The sequence below is a fragment of the Ceratotherium simum genome, chromosome 36 (assembly GCF_057802395.1).
Source record: "Ceratotherium simum simum isolate JZ-2026a chromosome 36, ASM5780239v1, whole genome shotgun sequence".
NCBI lineage: Eukaryota > Metazoa > Chordata > Mammalia > Perissodactyla > Rhinocerotidae > Ceratotherium > Ceratotherium simum.
This window is the reverse complement of record NC_141935.1, coordinates 30,235,396-30,252,075: the sequence shown is the minus strand read 5'-3', so window position 1 is coordinate 30,252,075 and position 16,680 is coordinate 30,235,396. Positions and strand designations below refer to the sequence as shown.

Sequence of the window (16,680 nt, the reverse complement as noted above, 5' to 3'; positions counted from 1 at the left end):
GTGGGGGCGGCGGGCTCCTCCCGGGGCAGCGAGCCTCCCTCCCGGGCCTCGGGCGCCGGCCGCGGGCCACGCGGGCGCGGGGAAACCCGGCACTTCCCGCCCGGGAACGACTCCCCCGCTCCCGGCGCTGGCTGGCTGGCCGGGGGGATGTTCTCGCGAGAGGAGAGGGGCGCGGGCGCCGCGGCTCCGGGGGCGCGGGGCAGCCCGAGGACGAGGCCCGGCGGGAGGGAGCCGGGGCGGCGGGCCGGGCCGGGGCGCGGGGACGCCGCTCCCGCCAGTCGCCGCGAGCCAGCCTTGACGTCAGGAGTTTTCCTCAAAGTCAACAACAAGCCCCGCGGCGGCGGCCCCCTGAGGGAAGGAGGGAGGGAGGGGCGGCGGCGGGGTCCCCGTGAGGCGAGGCGCGGCCGGCTGAGGAGGCCGCGGCCCCCGACCCGCCCCGGCCCGAGCCCCCGCGCCGCTCGCCGGCGTGCCCGGCCCCCGCCCGGCGGCGTTCCGTGGTGATGAATCGAATTTGTAGCCGATATCCGATTCCCATGTAGTCTCCGCCTCCTCCCGCCGCCGCCCGCCTCCCGCCGCCGCCACCGCCGCCGCCTCCCGCTCCAGCTCCGCGGCCCGGCCCGGCCGGCTCCCTCCCTCCTCCCTGCAGCCTTCCGCCTGCCCGCCGCGGCCGCCGGCTCCAGGGGCCCGAGGCTCTGCGGGGTGGGGGGAGGACAGGAGGGGAGGAGGAGGGAGGGGGACCCCCGAGTCGCCCCCTCTCCTCCCCCCGCCCCCCGGCTCCATCCTCCGCCGCCGCCCAGCAGCTGCGGGCCGCCGCCGCCTCTGCAGGTAACAGCCGCCGCCCCCACCCGCGCCCCCTCCCCGGCGCGCCGCGCTCCCTGCGGCCCGGCCGGCCGGCCTCCTCCCGGCTCCCCTCGGGCGGGGGGCGGCGGCGGGGGCGTCGGGGTTGTCACCGCGCCGGGGGCGTGGGCGGGGGCTGGGCGGCGGGCGGGAGGCCGGGGACGCGGCGCGGGGACCGCGGCGCCCCGCGCTCTCGGGGACGCGGGGGCTCCCGGCCTAGCGGCGCGGTGCGCGCCTGGGCGCGCGGCCCGGCGCCCCTGGTCTGCGCGCGGGTCCGCCGGCCGCGGGGCGTGGGGAGGGTCCGCGGCCGGGGCGCGAGGTTATGTAACGAGGGGGCGCCGGACCGGGGTTCGGGCGGGTGGGGGCCGTCCGCGCGCGGGGTGGGTGGGGTGGGCGAGGATGCGCTGGCGCCCGGGGGGCCCCTCCCCCGCCGACCCCGGCCCGCGCCCGGGGGAGCCGGCCGGCGGGGCGGGGGCGTGGGCGGGGGCCCGGGGCCGGTCTGCGTCCCTAATGGTGCTGGGGTTCTAATCCGCTCGGGAGTTGTGCGCTAAGAATAGAAACGTGCGGAAGATGCTGGTTTGGCGGCTCCAGTGATGCTGTCGCTGCTGGCGGCGGCGGCGCGGCTGCAAGTAAACAAACCAGCCTCTTCCTCGGCCGCCGCCGCCTCCTGCGCGTCGGGCCGCATCAGCCATGATGCTGGCGGGCCCTTCAGGGCCCCGAGTGGAAGCCCGCGGGCTGCCGCGTTCGCCCGGGCTCCTAGGCGCGGTCCCTCCGGGTCTGGGATTTCCCGGGAACCGACGGCTGGGCGGGGGTGCGTCTCTCTGGGGCCGGGTGTTCCGTACCGATGTTGAGTGTGGGTCTTCAGAAAGCGGAGGAAGTGTTTACCCGTGAGTCAAGGCTAGGATGCCCTGATTTCTCCCATCAGCATAGTGTTGTGAAAATAAAACCAGCTCGTTTCACCAGCGTGGTAATGGGTTGGAAGCCCAGTAGTTTGGACTGGATAACATTTCCAAGTAGAAATTCGACAGTGAAACCTGTGTGTCTGTATTGATTAATTACTAGTATTAATAAACTGTTCACACTGTTTAGCTCATCTTGTAGCTAAAAGGTATGAAATAATGACTTTTTGCAGTTAATACGTTGCCAGCTGCCTCATATCATGAGTTTAGATATGTCTTCCATATTTGGTAAAGCGTGGTCATATTATATCTCTTAGTAGAGTATACCGTAAATCACTAGGCGACCCGTGGTTTTGTTTTTGGTGGAAACTCGTTAAATTAGGTTTACATTGTTAGGAAATAGTTGAAAAAGCCGAAGGTGGAAGAGTCCAATAAAGATGGTTTGGGCAAGTTTGTCTTCAGAACTTGAGTATCATTGCAAAATATGTATAAATGAAGATGAATATTCCAGGAGGTGGTTGTCTGAAACACACGCACATATTCAGGAGGTAGTTGTCTCAAACATGAAAATATCTTTTTTTTAGAGTATCTACCTATGAGTAAATTACTTGTTTCCCAAGGTATATGACTGAATGCACAGTTATTTGCAAGATATTTATCAAGACTGTACTTTTTTTTTTTCTTTTGCCAATACATAAACTTGCCTTTGAAAGTTTACCGAGGAGACTGTATCTGAAGGTCTACTTTTTGTCTTTCTCACTAGGGTTAACCCCAGTATCTTTGATTGGTTGAGCTTCTCATTTTAAAGTGAGGGAGTGCACATAATATATGAATGGGACAACATTGGAATTCAGATGACTGTACAGTTTTCGTTTTCAGTTGTATATTTGTGCTGTGTATTTGACGTAGTATGTTTTCTTGTAGTATTTAAAAAGTAAGATCTAGTCTCAAGTAATTCTATCAAAAAATTTCTGAAACTGTTATTTGTATTCATGTTGTCCCCTACACTTAGCCTTTCCATAATGATTACTTTAGTGAATTGTTTTCCGACTTAAAGTATTTAGTTTGACATTGACTCTTGGTTTAAGTTGCATGTTCAGAGTACTTAAGAGTTCTGCTTTGGACTTTTTTTGTTAATGTAATTTTATAGCTGTAAAATATTTTAAATAAGATTTCATTCATTCATTCAACAAATACCAGAGTGTGAACTGTGTGAGGGGCTGGTTTGATTAAAAACTGTCTTATTTACATTTCATCCAGAAGATCAAAGAACGAGAATTTGTTTTCAGAATCACTGGAAATCTAAACATGTTTTTGTTAAACATGTCACAGGACAAATGTACTCAGCAGAGTCCTGTGCAAAGTAGAGATTTAAGATTTTTTAGACTCTAGTTTTTGATTTAAACATATGAGATATTTTCTTTCTTAAAAAAGTTGAATGGAAATTTCCAACTATTTGGGTTTCTTTAAAAAGAGGAACCTGTTTTACAAATTGTTTTTCTGGAAGTTTAGAATTTACTTAAACTTTGCATATTTTTGTGAGAAGATAGCTATACTTCTTTTGTTGTTATACCTTTTAGTTCAAGAATTCACTCTTGGGAAGATAAGGCCATTATTGTTAACAACATGTTAATTGAATTTTTAGCATTATTTGATAGGATCTTATAGTGTGATTAAGTTTCAAGCATTAAAAAATATTTAATTTAAAACCACTTAGATTTGAATAACATAAGATGCAAGGCAGAAAACTAAACTTGTTTCATTTTGTTTTGACCAAATTAGTCTTGTAATTTGACTTGCATTTTTATTTTCCTCAAGTTAATATAAATTAATGCACATAATTAATTTTTGTAGACTTGTGTTAGAATATTTAAATCGTTTAAAATTGCTTTGTTTTTAACTCCAGGTTTCCGTGTGCATCATTGTTCTAAATCCTGATTTCATACAGCATGCACTTTTCTGTAGTCGCCTGATGTTAACTTAAATATTTTGTCCTGGTCTTTTACGTGTGTTAGAGCTAGATTCAGTGTAGAGGTGGTGCTGGCCAGTGCCTGCGGAGCACTTGAGTGTGCGAGGCACTTGTTATATGTGCTTCATATGTATAAATGCATTGAATTCTCACAACAGCCCCTGCAAAACTTTTGAAAGTTATTTTCGCATGAGAAAACACTTATTCTGGCATATAGAAATCTGTTTCATTTTAACTTTCCTAATTCTGAAACACTTTTTCTCTTAATGTTTTTCTTAACTTGTTTGTGCCTATTATTAGAGTTCACAATGACAATGCTAAATTTTGATAATGGAGTACAATAATTTCAAAGAAATCAAGTTAATATAGTAAAAAAATATATATATTGACTGATCCATAACAATTCTTTTTCATTTCAGTTGTTTCGAATGCTGAATTAAATGCCTCAAATGTTTACATATTTTATTGTAGCACTGTAGTCCTTCAACATATTAGTTGTAAACACATTTCCTTTGTCAGGTAATCTTCAAATAGTAGTCAATAGATAAATTAATATATGCTTCTTGACCTGTAGATTTGCTTTTTAGTTCTTTTTCTTTTCCGTACTCTGTTTATATTTATCTATCGCCAACTGCAGATATTTCACATCTGTAAATGGGTATGTTTTGCTAATATTCAGAGGGAAAAGTAAAAAGATTTATTAGAAGAAATCACTGGAAGACTTTCAAATGAGAGTTTTTCTCCCCTCTATTAATTAAGTAAGCCTCTGACTGTATTTGGGAGTCTGGGGGTAGAAGGGGAAGAAAGATGATATTTTGCCCATATTGGAGTTTAGTCCAAGTTTTGTCTGAGTGGAATTGTTGTTTGAATGTTTTATCTTCCCAACTGTATATTAAACTTGAGGGCTGGAACTGTGTATAATCGTGACATTGTCACCTAAGATGCCATCTGTAAGTGAAGTAGATACTCAGCAGATTTGAACTTGAAGGGTCATGAATATTAGCTCTGGAAGAGCTGTAGAGCTGTTTAGAGTTCATCTAATGCTACGCTTTGATTCTTAGGGCTGAGGAAACTGAGGCACAGAGAATTAAAGGACCTTATAGAGCATCACGCTGGGTGGGGCGGAGTTGAGAACAGGGACCCAAGTTTCTTGGCCTGTCCAGTGCTCTTTCTTTCTTTCTTTTTTTTTTTTTTTTGAAGACTCGCTCTGAGCTGACATCTATTGCCAATCCTCCTCCTTGTTTTTTTTTTTTTCCCCCAAAGCCCCAGTAGATAGTTGCATGTCAGAGTTGCACATCCTTCTAGTTGCTGTATGTGGGACTCGGCCTCAGCATGGCCGGAGAAGCGGTGCGTCAGTGCACGCCCGGGATCCGAACCCAGGCCTCCGCACTTCACTGCTAAGCCACGGGGCCGGCCCATGTCCAGTGCTCTTTCTCACGCACCCTGGTGAGGAACTTAGTTATGGGATTCCATACCTGCTCGTTAACTCTCAGTTTAATTGTGGGTAAACTCTGTCTAGCTGATTCTTGGCATTTAATGGACCATATACTAATTGTATCTTGTGTGTGTGTGTGGATTTTTTTTCATTTTATAGTCAGGGAGGTCCGCGAGGCACAGTTTAGAAAGATTTTACGTGTGTATTGGAAAAATATGACCAACTGTGGAACTGAAATTCTTTTAGTAGCAGCCCTCCACCTGTCCATGTTATTATAGGTGCCTTCACACAGAAACAAGCCACAGGTCACACGAGGGACGTAGGGGATAATTGGTCAGTACCTTGTTCAGTGGTTTAGGTGAGCCAGAGGAATCCAATAAGCATTTTCTGAGTTGTTAATATATTATAACATTAATATACTAATAACGTTAATAATAAATAATATGTGTAATATATATTTATATGAAGTATATCACCCAGCACAAATTGCTTTTTTATTTGATTAATAATGGATGTGTTGGTTGAAATGGGTAGGGAAGAAGGGGAGAATGCTTTATGTTTTTGTATATGTATATTTCAAAGTTTATAAAGTTGATTTCTAAGAATTGGCATTTTGGAAGAACTGATATTTTGTGTGAAAGTTAGAAGTCTTGCCTATGCTTATTCAGGTATTTTCCCGTAGTGTGAAACAGTGAAGATACCCATAGAAAGAATTTTAAGAAAATCCACAAAGTGTATTATTATACTCTGAAGAGAGGAAAGGCATCCGAAATACATAGTTTGTGTGGCTCGCTTCCCTCTATGATGTTTTGGACAGGATAACAACTCTTAAAAGGGACAGACTGGCTTGGAGTTCTGTGAAGTGCAGAGCGAATTGCCTTGAATTTCCCTTCCACTTCAGTATTTTTCCTTTCCCTCAAATCCTTTTAGAAGTTTTGTATAGCCTTATGTGTTTATTATGGCATACATTAGTTTCCTATATTTATTTCTTGAAATCAGTAAATACCATGGGATTCTGTTATCGTTACCCTTGACCATCATTTGTATTTCAAACTAGCAATGTTCTGCTATATTTGATCATTCCTTGTCCTTCATTAATTCAGTTTGGCCAGCATATCTAAAGTATATAAAAAATTGTGATGCAGAGCAAATCTATTCTACATAGTATTAATTACAGCCAAGTTTATAGTTTAGAGAAAGTTGTATTATGGAATTGTATTGTGGCTTTTAACTCAGACATTAACATATAGGAAATTATTCACCTATGAATTTTATTCTTATTTGTAAAAAAGAATTGTTGAGGTTGCTTTTTAACCTTATGTCAACCTACTTTTAGTCTTCTGTTGTTATAATTTCGTTTGTGAGGCCGCAGTTATATTTAATTTTTTTTGCGTGTGTGTGAGGAAGACTAGCCCTGAGCTAACATCTGATGCCAATCCTCCTCCTCTTGCTGAAGAAGACTGGCCCTGGGCTAACATCCGTGCCCATCTTCCTCTACTGTATATGGGACTCCGCCACAGCACGGCTTGACAAGCAGTGCGTCCGTGTGCACCTGGGATCCGACCCTGTGAACCCTGGGCTGCTGAAGTGGAGCACGCACACAAGCTTAACTGCTGTGCTGCTGGGCTGGCCCCCATTTAATTTTTAATTTGTGCAGAAACATTGTATTTAACTGAACTTCTGAAAAATAATTTGATACAGAAAAACATGTTCAGAACTATTTGTAAATTTTATCCATGTTTTTGAGAGTTTGTATTGTCATTTGGTAGAAAGCATACTTGAACGGCAGGTCGTCCTCTTGTTACTTGTCACTAACTTGTTGTGGTAACTGTGGGGAAATAACGTCATTATTGTTGATCGGTCACAGTTTTCCTAGGTTGAAAATTGTAGATACAATAGCTACTGCACAGATTTGTTTTTAGAGTCAAGTGAGGTAATATATGTGAAAGCACTTTGATAAATTATGATAGGTTTGGAAAAGATTTTTAAATACTTTGCTTTGCTTACCTCCCTGTATAGTCAATATTGTTCTTGTCTCAGAGTAGACAATCAATACATATTAATTGACTGAATAAATATATGTATATTATATGTTTTCTTGAGTGAATGATATTTTTAAAAGATGTTTGAAGTTTATTATTGCTTAAAATTGAATGGTTCGTTGCCATAAGTAAACAAATATCTTTAAAAAGAATTTTTAAGTATCATTAAGAAAATATGCCATTCTTTCTCTTTTTTCCTCTCATAATGGATAGTTTTGGGCAGTGTTGATGCTTGATTTGTTTGGGAATTGAAACGACCATCTAAACAAAAAGTGTCAAAAAATGTCAAGAAAAAGTAAATTTAATGTGTTCTAGTCCTTACAGTTAATGGTGGTCCATAGGAAACATACTTTAATGAATAGGGAAGAATATGTAGTATAATTTTAATTATTTATGTGTAGTTGCTTCCATAATCTTTTAAGTTCAGGTTTGTTTTTAAGATGGCTTGATAACATTCTCTCTGTTGACTTACAGTGTTAGTTTGCTTAGTCTATTGTTTATTAGTTATCTCAAGCTTCATCTTTATTCTTTCGTTCATCCACTCGTTTATTCTGTATTTGTTGGGTATCTCTCATGTGCCAGGCACTATCAAATTGCTTTACTAAATAATTATGCTATCGAATGAGGCGAAAGATGTGAAAATGTTTTGTAAATTGTAACATGACATTCAAATGCAGTTATCATCAAATTCTCAAATAGTTCTGAATGAAAGTACCTTTAGTGTAACTGTTTCATGTAAATTCTAAATTGAATCTGCCAAGAATTTTGTGTGAAACTTTTTATAAGAATGGGAAAAATTAGATTATCCAGCAATGAAATGTTTAATGCAATAGGCTCAAAAGAAAAATAAACCAAATTTTGTCTATTATAGCTCATTGAATAGAACACATTTCTGGGGAAGTTAGGACTGTAGCGGGGGTGAAGTTCATTCTACCTTAGGAAACAGATTACAGGGCTGAAGTCCTCTGCTAATTTTGCAGGTTAGTGTTTTTAGTAACATGGAAGACTGAAGGGGAGAGTGTAGATGACTTGGTGCAAGAGCGTTGTCACTGTAGGAAAATTGAAGAATGTGGTTTACCGCTTAAGAATCAATAGCGTTGTTTTTATACACAAAAGACAGCATTTATTTCTAGCCTATTGATCATAATTCTAGTATGCCTTTGAATATCTTTTAAGTTATCTTCAAAGAATGTATCATTTTAGCCAGTAGAGAGACCCAGGAGTAATTTTAAAGCTGAAAATTATGATTATGGGTAGGATTTGGTAACATTTTAAGACACAAATGGATAAAGCCATCTCTATAATGTATGGGTTCACTGGCCCTGAAGAAGATGATAAATTTTGTCCTATTGATGTAACATACATTTTAACAGTTTAATCTAAATATATAAACACTGATAAACATTTTTGTCTAAAAAACTAGTTTTTTGAAACAGTTTCATTATAAAACAAGATTCATTGATTTTGGGTTGATCTGGCTATTTCAGTATATTGTCTTGTGCTGAAGAGGCAGTGCTAGTGGAAAGAGCATGTGCCTGGTTCTCTGGTCTTGGCTCTCTTATCAGGTAGCTTTGTGCCCTTGGGCAAGTCACTTCATCTGTCTTGACCTGTTTCCTCAACTGTGAAGTGAAGCTCCCTTCCAGCTTTAGGATTCTAACAGTGAAATGTCCACTTAAAAAAACAGAATTAATTTTGAAAATATTTTGGTTTTTCTAGTGTTCTTTATAAGGGTATTATAATAATGTGGATTATTTTAATAGGAAAGTATGTATTTTATATATGTTTACTGGATATATATTCTTTTTTGGTTGTTACTAAATACTGATCCCTGATCTCTTCCATTTCCAAGAACATCAGGATATTAATTTTCTTTTACCTAGATTATGTAATTTCATAGTCAGAAGCCAAAGAATGGCTTTAATAGATGTGAGGCCCCTTGCTACAAGTATGACCAAAGAGAAGATCTACAGCGCAGCTCTTCTAAAGACATCATTTTGTACTAGTGTTCCCAATATTTAACTTCCTTATAATTATTTATACAATATAAAGAGTTAACTCTTTCGATTATCTAGCTCTGTATTGTGTAGCTAGTTGACCATGTTGAGTTCTTCAGGAAGTTACATAAATTAAAGTGATGTTTGGGTTCTTTTTTTTTTTTTTAGTGAGGATGATTGGCCCTGAGCTAACACCTGTTGCCAGTCTTCCTCTTCTTTTTTGCTTGAGGAAGAATGGCCCTGAGCTAACATCTGTGTCCATCTTCCTCTATTTTGTATACGGGTGGCCACCACAGCATGGCTTGATGAGTGGTGTAGGTCTGCACCTGGGATCCAAACCCAGGAAGCCCGGGCCGCTGAAGCAGAATGTGCTGAACTTTACCGCTGTGCCACTGGGCCAGCTCCTAAAGTGATGTTTGGATTCTTTACTGAAGTTTTTCTTTGCCGCCCCCCCCCCTTTTTTTTTGTGAGGAAGATCAGTTCTGAGCTAACATCCAATGCCAATCCTTCTGTTTTTGCCGAGGAAGATTGGCCCTGGGCTAACATCTGTGCCTATCTTCCTCTACTTTATATGGGATGTCGCCATAGCATGGCCTGACAAGCAGTGCATCAGTGCGCGCCCGGGATCTGAACACAGGCCGCCGGCAGTGGAGTGCTCGTACTTAACCACTACGCCACGGGGCCGGCCCCTCCCCCCTATTTTTAACGGCGAAATGGGTCTTGTCTTGGATTATGTGGCCATTTCCTATGGCCGTTTCTCAAAGTGTGTTCCTCTGGATGTCAATACATGTCACTGAAGGGAAAAAAAAGAGCCCTGTGTGTTCAAGTAAGTTTAGGATTTGCTGAGATAAATAAGGTTATACATATTTTGCACCTTTAATATGTTAATAGTGATGTTTCAAGAGAAAGATGTGGTTTGTACAATTTCCCAAACTCATTTGACCAGAGAATTTTTTTTTCTTTTTTCATCTTTTTCTTCAGTTTTTCTGGAATTTCTCTTAGTATTTTGTCAAATATATTTTCTCAAACCCAGATTCTGATACCCCTTTGACTCTCTACAGTAGCAGATTCTGATGATTTTGAGGACAGCCTTGGTTTTGCCCTCAGCCCCGTGGCACACGAGGGGGTGATCTTCTCTTCAGCCACACAGACTTTGTCACGCTTTCCTGAGATAATGTTTGTCTTGATTCCTGACTGCCAAATGATTAGGCTCTGCACCTTATTTGCATTGGAAAATGAGCAGTAATTCAGTTCAGTACTAGCTAGGGAGTCTGACCTTGGATTTACTGCTGTGCACTATTTACCAAAACGCAATTTGAGAAAATAGTATAGTTATATAGTCCATCCATCTATTTTTCTGGTTATCTGAAATTTATACCTGTGTTTCTGGACCTCATAATGCTGGTGTACCTGGACCACGTTTTTTGGGTCCTTTCTGTCAAAATGCTTTAACTCAATTTTATCTTGGCATTTTCGTTTTTAGGTTGAGAGGACAATAAGAAATAGCCCTGGAAAACTCATTGCTGTGTATATGTGAGGATATTTTTGAGGACTTTGTTTATTGCACTACAAGGTCTTATAAAGACCCATGGGATAAATTTAGATTTTTGTCCCAGGAAGAATTGTATTCTTTTGAGCAACTTCTTTTTTTTTCTTTTTAAAAATATTTATGGATACTGTAAATATTGAAACTGATTGTGTTTCCTTATTTGCATTGCTTCCTGAAAGCTTCGTGCTAAATTTGTGGCCTTTCACAAATACGTAGACTTTTATTCTGGCTTCTTTTTATCTTTAAGGCAGTATAGTTTTGAAGTTAAGAATGCAGGCTTTGAAGTCAGACAGCCTGGGTTCAGATCTTGGCTCCATCATTCATTTAGCTGTGTTGAAGTCGGGCAATCTGCTTACTCTCTGTGAGCCTCAGTTTCCCCATCTGTGAAATGGAGTTAATAGTACGTACCCTGGTAGGGTTATTGTGAAGATTACCTGAGAATAATAGATGTAAGCACCTGTGATAGTTCTTGACACATCTTGAACACTCCATACTTTTTTCAACTTTCATATTTCCTTTGTTTCATTTCGTCTACTTTAAAAGACAATTGATTTTATATTTATAATGTTTTATTTATTGTAATCTACCTAAAATATTTCTTGGGACAAGGCAGAGTAAGCATACATAAATGTTGGTTTCTTAATACATTGTATTTTACATGAAATACAGCAATTAAAAACATTCACAATTGCTTTGCCATAACTATTTCTGAATTTACAGGGATTTTGAAACTAGACATGCATGAAGATTTACTTTTAGTTCACTTAATTTTCATTCTCTTCTCTTTTCACTTCAAACAGAGCACCAAACAAATTTTCTGTATTATTTGTGTAGGTGTGACAGTGGTTTTCTTAAGACATTTTTTGTTGCAACCTCTTAGGTTAGAAGTTTCACTATCATTTGAAATCCGTCACAAGACCAGGGAAGTGCATTCATTATAGAAGTATTTAATAAATAAGTTCCCCAGTTTGAAGAGCAAGACTTTTATGTGAGGTCAGGCCAGTTGAAGACATTTACAAAGAATTAGTTGTTTGTTATTGCTATGTGAGTTGCAAGAATGGAAAAAAAAAGAAATTCTTTCTTCAATACTTCCTTCCAGGCTGAGTCATCACTAGAGAGTGGGAAGGGCAGCGGCAGCAGAGGATCCAAACCCCAAAGCTGATACCACAAAGTACCATTTCTCCAAGTCGGGGGCTCAGAGGGGAGCCATCATGAGCGATGTTACCATTGTGAAAGAAGGCTGGGTTCAGAAGAGGGGTAAGTGTTCAACACAACTGAAAATGATATGGTTGGTAAGTGTGCTCACAGCTAGTGGTGTCCTGGAAGTTGATATTTTTTCTAATGCTGTTAGCAAAGTAAACTGTGATATGCTATATCCAGTAAGAGAAATGATATTTAACATGTGTGTTAGAAATTTGCTTGTTATTTAGTGATGCTTTATAATTCTTGAATTTGATCATTTATAATCAAAGTTATGAAGGTTTGGCTTTCTGGTATGTTGTGTGCATGCATGTTACAGAAAGTCTGTGTTGTATTTTTTTGTGTTTTCCACAGATTCTACAATCCAGAAAGTTGTCTGTAGAATGATTTAATATCTAGAAAAGTGTCTAACTTGTATGCATTTAAAGACATATAGATATATAAATAAAAGTATTCACTTATATGAAGCCAATTTGGTTGGTGGCAGGGGAGGGCCTTAAAGTAGTAAAGGGGGAAGGGTTCACCAACAAACTCCTGGATTCTACAATCCCATAAGTTAGGGAAGTGAGCTCCTCAAGTAAAAGACCAAATGAGGAATGGGTTTTTTGTGTGTGAGTGTTTATGTTTAATTTCATATTTTTATTTTTCATGATCTACTTTTAGTATTTCTTGTTCACTCCTACTTTATCTAAATAAATATTATTTATTATTGCTATTTAATATTAAAGGAAGAACTCGTGAATGGAAAGCTTAGTTTATCCTCTATGAGATCACCTGCTTGTGGTCAGTGTGTTTACTAGAAATCTGAGTTTAGACTAGTTGCCAGGCAACTCCTGTTTATCCACGTGGCCAAGTGGAGTGGGATGAGGACTGTTCATTCCCAGGACTTTCAAGTTCCTGTATATCTATTTTCTGGTTAAAAGTTACCTCTTAAATGGTGATTTTAATATTCTTTGAAGGTCTATAGTTAATAGCTGCGCTGAAAAACTGTTGTCAATAGTTGAATGTGATTGTGTATTATTGAGTTTTTAAAAATCAGCCTTTTTGAGTTGTAATTTACATATAATAAAATTCACCAATTTTAAGTGTGCACTGATGAATCTTGCTAAATTTATACAGTAGTGTAACATACACTACAGTCATGATATAGGACATGTGTATCACCCCAAAAAGCTCCCTCATTCCCTTACATAGTCAGTCCTCTTCCCTCAACCCTGGCAACCACTCATCTGCCATTGCTATAATCTTGCTTTTCTAGAATTTCATATAAGTAGAATCATACAATACATAATCCTTTGTGCCTCCTTACTTTCACATAGCATAGTACTTTAAAGATTCCTCTGTGTTGTTGTGGATATCATTAGTTGGTTCTTTTTTGTTGTTGAGTAGTATTCCGCTGTCTGGACATTACCACAATTTATCTGTTTGCCAGGTGATAGACATTTGGTTTGTTTCTAGTGTTTGGTATTATGAATAAAACTGCTATGAACATTTGAGTGTGTCTTTGTGTGATGTGTTTTCATTTTTCTTGGGCAATAACCTAGGAATGAGATTGCTGGGTCATATGGTAAGTGTATGTTCAACTTTATAAAAACTGCCAAACTCTATTCCAAAGCAGCCGACTATTTGTATTGTTAAGTTAAATTTCTGTCATTACTTATTATAAATATTATGTCATTATATATTATAAATTTGGAAAGCATTTTCAGATTTCAGTGCTATATGAGGGTTTTTTTTGTTTATTTTTTAATTTGTCTATTATATTTATATTATTTTTCCTACTTGGTTTTTTTGGGGTGGCAAATCACTTAAACCTTTTCGAGTTTTGCTTAAATCTGCTCTCACAAGATTATTGGGAGAATTAAATGAGATTATGCATGTGGATGTGTTTTGATGATTCTAACACGAATGTAAGCTATTCCTATCACCACATTTTATCAAGGATGTAGGGTGGTTCTTGAGTCTGTTTAATCAATTGTGTCTCGTCTGAAATACCATAACAGAAGGTTGGTACATAGTGCATGAGATTTAGAAAGAAGAAAAAATGAGGAAGAATTTCTCAGTGTTTTTCCTACCTTGGTTAGGAAGGGGGGTTTCTGATGAAATGTGTGTGTGTCTCTGTGTATTTATTTTGGGAAGTAGTAGCCATATAAACATAAGAATTTGAATAGTACACAAAAGTATAGAATGAAAAGTAAAAATCTTTCTTTCCCCCTACCTCTTCCAACTAGTTTCTCTCCTGAGAGGTAACCATTTTAGAGCTTTTCTATTTTTAACTCTTCTGCTGATTATTATCCCAATTTTATATATAGTATGCTAAACTTTAGTTTTGACTAATCTTAAGTAATCTAGTATATCCCCATAGTTAAAAATGAGGATTTTGACTTTTAATACCTATTCTCTCCCCCCTCCCCTTTTTTTTTGGTCTTTATGGTTAAGCTTCTAACTGTTGCACCATTAACTCTAGAAAGTATTTAAACATCTTCTCTAAACTTGCCACTTTATAAGTTGAGAAAAATTACTACCCCTCACAGTCTTTCCCTTGAATTTCTCACATTCCCTTCCCAGTTATGTCCACTTTATATTGTCAGGGTTTGTAATAGTTACACTTGTTGATGCTGAGAAGCAGTAATCAGTATGATGATTATGTGAATAATACTCACTGCTAAACAAAGTAGTATGATGGGATCCATAGAGAACAAATGGATTTTTATACTCTATTGGTACTCAGGATCATGCCTTCCTTTAGTTTGGCTTCTAGTTTCGGCTATAACTGTTTTTCCTGGATTTTCTAATTGTCATGTTTTCCCCTCACTTGATAGAAAAGCGTATGCCTTTTTTATCATATCACTTCGTTATCCAGCTTTCTAATCATACTATTTGTTGAAATTCTAATGTGAACTGACTTTTTTCTGGGTGTGATGCTCAGCTAATATCATGTTATTTAATTGCATTCTTGGACAAGTTCTGTGCTTTCTTAGATTTCATGTCTTTTCTGGTTTTGGATTTATTTTACACTTTTCTAGAGCACTTCCTGAAGTAATTTTCTCAGAAAGAACGTGTGTGGGTGCTTGTCATGTTTGAAAATGCCCTTTTAACTTTCACACCTGGTATACACCTTGGCTGGGTATAGAATTCAGGTTTAAAATCATTTTCCTTCAGAATTTTGAAGGTTGCATTCCATTTCCTTTTAGTAACCAATTTTACTGATAAGAGGTTTGATGCTAATATGAATAATTTGTTTGTAGGTAACCTGTTTTTGTTCTCTGGAAGCTTTTTGTGTTGATGCCTCTTTATTTGGGCATTACGAAATTTAAGGAGGATGAGTGATAGTCCTTTTTGGTTCATCCTGCAAAGCATGTGGTGGACCCTTTGAATCTGCAGGCTGATGTCTCTCTCCAGTCCTGGGAAATCTTCTGTATTTCTTTCATTATTTCTTCCCTTTTATGTTCTCTGTATTCTTTTTTTTTTTTCTTACAGCTTCTGTATCAATGCTCTATTTTGAAGTTTTTCTTTCATTTTCCATGTCTTTGTTTTTTCTCTTTGTTCCTTGACTTTTTCTTCCAGCCCTTTATTGGGTTATTTATTTCAGCTATTACTTTATATTTCTGGGAATTTTTCTAGTCCATAGCCATCTGCTCTTATTTTATAGGTATAATACAGTCTTTAATCTAGGGCACTAAATTTTATTTTTAAGCTTTTTCTCCTCTTTGAATAACTGTTTCAGTTTGTTTATTTTGGTTCTATTTTGATGGTGTTAGTTTTCTTCAGGTGTCTGGTGATCCCTCTTTGTCTGTGTATATTTGTGCATGAAAGACTGGGGTTACTGATAGTGTCCTCTGTCTATTTTTACAATTTATGTATTTTTCCTATCCTTTTGACAAGTTAGATTCACTGAAGGAGGATTTGTGATGGTAGTGTTTAACTGTCCTGTTGGAAGCATTAGCTGAAATATTAGGGGAAACCAAATTGGGCATTTTTTCCTCCGTTATTCTTAATTTATTCATTTAGAGATTTTCAGTATTATTTTAATAATAATTTTGTGTTTTAGTTGAGCAGATTTCATTAGATAGTCTGTTGTTGTTTGGCTATATTTTGGTTCAAAGAATTTCTTCTAAAAGAGCATTGTTATTTGCTGCCTGTTACCCTGGGCAGATTATTATCACCTGAACGTTGGTGTACTCGTTTGAAAATAAATATGATAATATCTGCCTTCTTTACCTCACAGTTTCTTTGTAATCATTACAAGATAATTTGTATAGAGGAGTGTTTTTAAACTAGTAAACTATTAATAAAAGGTATTGATGTAAAAAAGTTACAATAAAGCCCTTACTTTGAGTATCAGTCCTTTTTCTCAAACCTGTATTTATGAATCAGTTCTTATTAGCTCCTATCAAGATATAATCTCATTTTATTTGTACTTTTAATGTAAGTTGCTCTTAAGTAAATATCTTCCTGGAAAAGGAAAAAATAGACTTAAAGATAATCAATGATTGTGTAAGATAAATGCTTTCTTAACTTTGCTTATTAATGATATATCAGTAGTGAAAACTTTTCTGTACTTTTCTGGAGCAATTGCAAAATGGTGAGTATTAATTGAGATAACACATTAACATGGTATTGTTGGTGTTAGAAATGACAATGAGAAATGACAATAAAACTTGGAGTCAAGTTTTGTGTGCACTTTCCTCCTTGACTTTCCTCCTTGACGGTCTCAGGAGAGCACCTCACAGTTGGCTGCACGTCAGCAAGGAG

General features: G+C 39.5%; 1 protein-coding gene across 4 annotated transcripts in view; it reads left to right on the top strand.

The window, feature by feature from the left end:
- Nucleotides 1-239: 239 nt before the first annotated feature.
- The window catches only part of AKT3 (AKT serine/threonine kinase 3), a 323,716-nt gene continuing 307,275 nt past the window's right edge, over nt 240-16,680 (top strand). Inside the window, exons 1-2 of one of the 4 annotated variants that reach the window (XM_087424490.1) lie at nt 240-825; nt 11,825-11,982. In XM_087424490.1, coding sequence (XP_087280616.1) covers nt 11,937-11,982 — 46 coding nt within the window. In that variant the 5' untranslated portion in view covers nt 240-825; nt 11,825-11,936. Of the gene's footprint in view, nt 826-11,824; nt 11,983-16,680 lie in introns of those variants that run through there. The other 3 variants (XM_087424491.1, XM_087424489.1, XM_087424493.1) reach the window with 3 other exon arrangements.